This window comes from Capsicum annuum, unplaced genomic scaffold (genome assembly GCF_002878395.1).
Source record: "Capsicum annuum cultivar UCD-10X-F1 unplaced genomic scaffold, UCD10Xv1.1 ctg76271, whole genome shotgun sequence".
NCBI classification, from domain to species: Eukaryota; Viridiplantae; Streptophyta; class Magnoliopsida; order Solanales; family Solanaceae; genus Capsicum; species Capsicum annuum.
Window position 1 is genome coordinate 16,436 of NW_025886555.1, and position 3,740 is coordinate 20,175.

Below are 3,740 nucleotides of genomic sequence, written 5' to 3' on the forward strand. Positions count from 1 at the left end.
TTAAATTCTTACCATGGTCAGACCTTATGGAAACTAATGAAGTGCCTAGTTTCTTTTCAATTTTCTTAATGAAGATTTCAAAGACATCAAAGGTATCTTCTTTAGAGGTTAGAAACAAAGTCCAGGTGAACCTGGAATAATCATCAACAATTACAATAACATACCTTTTTTTACCTCTGCTTTGAAGTCTCATTGGTCCACAAAATACTATATGAACCAGGTCAAGGCACTTGGTAGTGCTAACATGGTTATTTGACTTAAAGAAAGATCTTACCTACTTTCCCCTTGCATATGCACTACATAATTTTTCTTCCTTAAACTTGGTCTTGGGTAATCCCAATACCATGTCCTTGGAGGAAAGTATGTTAATTTGTTTCAGACTTGCATGTCCATGTCTCTTATGCCAAAGGAGGGGATCAGTTTCTATTGCACTTAGACAAGTCAGCCCAGGTCCTAGTATTGCCATTATTTCTACTTTATATACATTTTTGTATCTCCTTGCAGTGAGCACAATTTCTTTGGTGTCTATTCTTTTAACTTTAACCCCTGCAGCAGTAAAAATCACTTTATTACCTTTGTCATATAATTGTGAGATGCTCAGCAGATTATGCTTCAATCCTTCTTCAAGATAGACATCTTCCAATGCTTTTGAATCAGATAAGCCAATTCTTCCAACTCCAGTAATGACTCTCTTTTTTCTATCACCAAAAGAAACTCCTCCTCCATTTGTTTTGGAGAGTGAAAGGAATTTTTTCTTATCACCTGTCATGTATTTTGAGGAAGCACTATCTAAGTACCAGTGCCTCTTATTTTCTTTCACCTTCTCCTGCAAAAGAAATCAATGGTTAGACTTAGGAACCCAGACAAACTTAGGTCCTATTTTATAAGTGAAAGGATGAATTATATTTCTTCTAGTCCATGCAGGCAACATGTAATGCAACTTGTTTCTCTGACCAAAACTGGTTTTGTTCCTTTTGGTCTAAGAAAATCTGTTGGCCAGGTTTTGACTGTTTGACCTGCTTTTTCCAGCCACTGGACATCAGTGGTGAGATGTCCAAGGTTGCCACAAATATAACATAAATCTTTAGGATCATCAAATTTTTTTTGGAATCCCAAACCTGCCTTTTCTTTATAATTTCTTTAACTTAATTTGTGAACAATTCTTGAGGAGTTTGTCCACCTATTTGACCTTTCAAGATCTAGTTTTAGTTTAGAAACTTCTTGACAAAACTTATTCATTTTTTCAGTTAAATCATGGCATTCTTGTTTGTAAATAACTAGCTCAAGTTCAGCATTTTCTTATTCTTTACTCATGGTCTTTTTTTCATTTTCAATGAGAGTTTATTTAAGAACTTCAGACGTAAGATCATTGTTTGAAATCTCAAATTTTGCAACCTATTTCTTAAGAGTGCAATTTTCCTTGTCAACTGTACCTGATCAAGCCTTTAGATCAATGAGATCAAATTTGAGGCTTGCAAGACTATTGAACAATTCGTCCCTATCAGAGGTTAACTCTTGGAAATCATCAATCAATGCACTCATCAAGGAAATAAGTTTTGATTTTGAAAACAATTACAATTTTTCTTTGAGTTCAAGTATACTTATCTCGGAACCCTCATTTTCTCCATCTAAGTCTGAATCTCCAAGAGCCATAAATGCAGTTTCATCAACTTCATTTTTATCTGAATCAGATCCCCAGGATGCTATCATTGCATGATCCTCCTTCTTTTTTGCCTTCAGTTTCTTTTTAGCCCTTTCCTTCTTCCATTCTATTTCTTAGACTGGACAGTCTTTGATCTGATGATTAGTTTTTCCATATTTATATCACCCATTTGGATTGTCATTGGAATGTTTTTTAGTACCTGTTCCCTTCTTCTTCTTAAAGAATTTGCTGAAGTTCTTAGTTATAAAGGCAACTTGATCCTTGTCAAGTTCAAATTCCTCATCACTATCAGAAGCTTTCAATGCCAAGATTTTCTCAGGAGATTCTTGTTCTTTGGTTCTATAAATTTCTATTTCATAAGTCCTTAAGTTCCCTACTAGTTCATCCAGGGTCATGCCTTCAAAATCCTTATTTGCCTCCCTGATTGCAGTTACCTTAACATTTCATTTTGATTTAGGTAATACCCTCAGTACCTATTCAACTTGTTACTCATCAGAGATGACTTTTCTTAAGGAAGTCAACTCATTTGTTAAAGTGGTAAGTCTTGTCATCAACTTATGCAGCGTTTTATTTTCCTTCATTTTGAATGCCTCATACTTAGTGAAAAGAAGAGAGATCCTAAATTTTCTTACTTGAGAGGTACCTTCATGAGTATTCACCAGTGCATCCCAAATTTACTTAGCAGTAGTGCAAGTTGATACCCTGTTGTATTTAGTAGGTCCTAATCCATAAACCAAGATGTTCTTGGCCTTTTCATTCTTCTTCAAAGTCAATAAGTCATTAAGAGTAAATTCACTCCTTAATTTCTTGACTTGTTCACCACCAACCAACTTTATTGGAATAGTGGGTCCATTAGTAATCCTGTCCCATAATTCATAGTCTTCACCTTGGATGAATATCTCCATCCTTGCCTTTCACCAGATAAAGTGAGAGCCATCAAAAAGTAGAGGTCTAGTAGTTAACTGACCTTCACTGTGACCAGTAGGAGGTGCATAATTCATCATGTTGATCTTTTCTTAGGTGCTAGCCTTATTTAAGACAAACTCACTTTGATACCACTTGTTAGAGTACGAGCCCTACTAATTGCCTATCTGTGGAACAAGTAAGTATACGTGGTTCACAGAAGTAAAAGATGAACACAGTATTTTTACGTGGAAAACACCCGGCTCAAGAAAGGTGTAAAAACTATGACCTGTACCTCTACAGGATTTAACCCCAACTTTACTATAACACTTAAGCCTCAACAATCAACAAAATTACAAGACTTCTTGTAAACTAGGAATTAAAACTTCTAACTTCTATCACTACAAAAACACAAATCTTCCCAAAATATGTGTTCCCAAGTCTTTGAGTTCCCTAACTTGAAGACAAAACTCCAAACTCAGTTTATAGATTAATGAGACTAGAACAATGACTTATTATAACTCAAAGAACCTACCTACTACAAACAGTTTATGACATGCTAAGTAAGGGACCAGGTTCTTCTTCAAGTATGTGATCTGTTTTGCTGATTGTTGATTATCTTTTTAGTGCCTTGAATCATTTGCTTGAATATTGTTTGACGTGTATATATGTACACCTTCTGATACAGTCTTTATTTCTTTCTACTTCTATCTTTAATAGGACTTTATCAATTAACTCCACTTCTTCTTGTAGCTATTTTTCCTTCCTTGTTTGAATGGGACTCCTTTTCATTTATCTATTAGTTTTGCAGGACTTCTTGTTCAACTCAACTTCTGCAAGACTTGTTGTTCCATTCAATTTTTAATGTGATAGAATTCTTGTTCCACTCAACTTCTGATGTGGTAAGTGTTATCCACTCCTATTTGTACGCAGATTAATCTTATCAATAATTTGTCTGTAACTTAGCTTTCTTCACTTGGATGGACCAGCTTTCACGACATGTTTTATTCACATGTCTATCATCAAAACTTTATACGCCCTAACATCTAAATAAGTAGGTTGATGATAAGAATCTTAATATTGCTTAGCTCATGAACAAACTGGAGGCCTATGAACCAGGAAAGTCGAGTCATATCCCTACTTATCTACCTGGTTTCACTCCGTAGGACAAAGA

At 35.1% G+C, this 3,740-nt stretch overlaps 1 protein-coding gene across 1 annotated transcript in view; it reads right to left on the reverse strand.

Annotated features, from left to right (window-relative positions):
• Positions 1–2,058, reverse strand: part of LOC124894630 — a 10,952-nt gene extending 8,894 nt beyond the window's left edge. The window contains exons 1-3 of the mRNA XM_047405228.1: positions 1,863–2,058; positions 955–1,016; positions 574–826 (exon numbers count right to left, since the gene is read on the reverse strand). Of these exons, the coding sequence (XP_047261184.1) occupies positions 574–826; positions 955–1,016; positions 1,863–2,058 (511 nt within the window). The remainder of the gene's footprint in view (positions 1–573; positions 827–954; positions 1,017–1,862) is intronic.
• Positions 2,059–3,740: the final 1,682 nt, after the last annotated feature.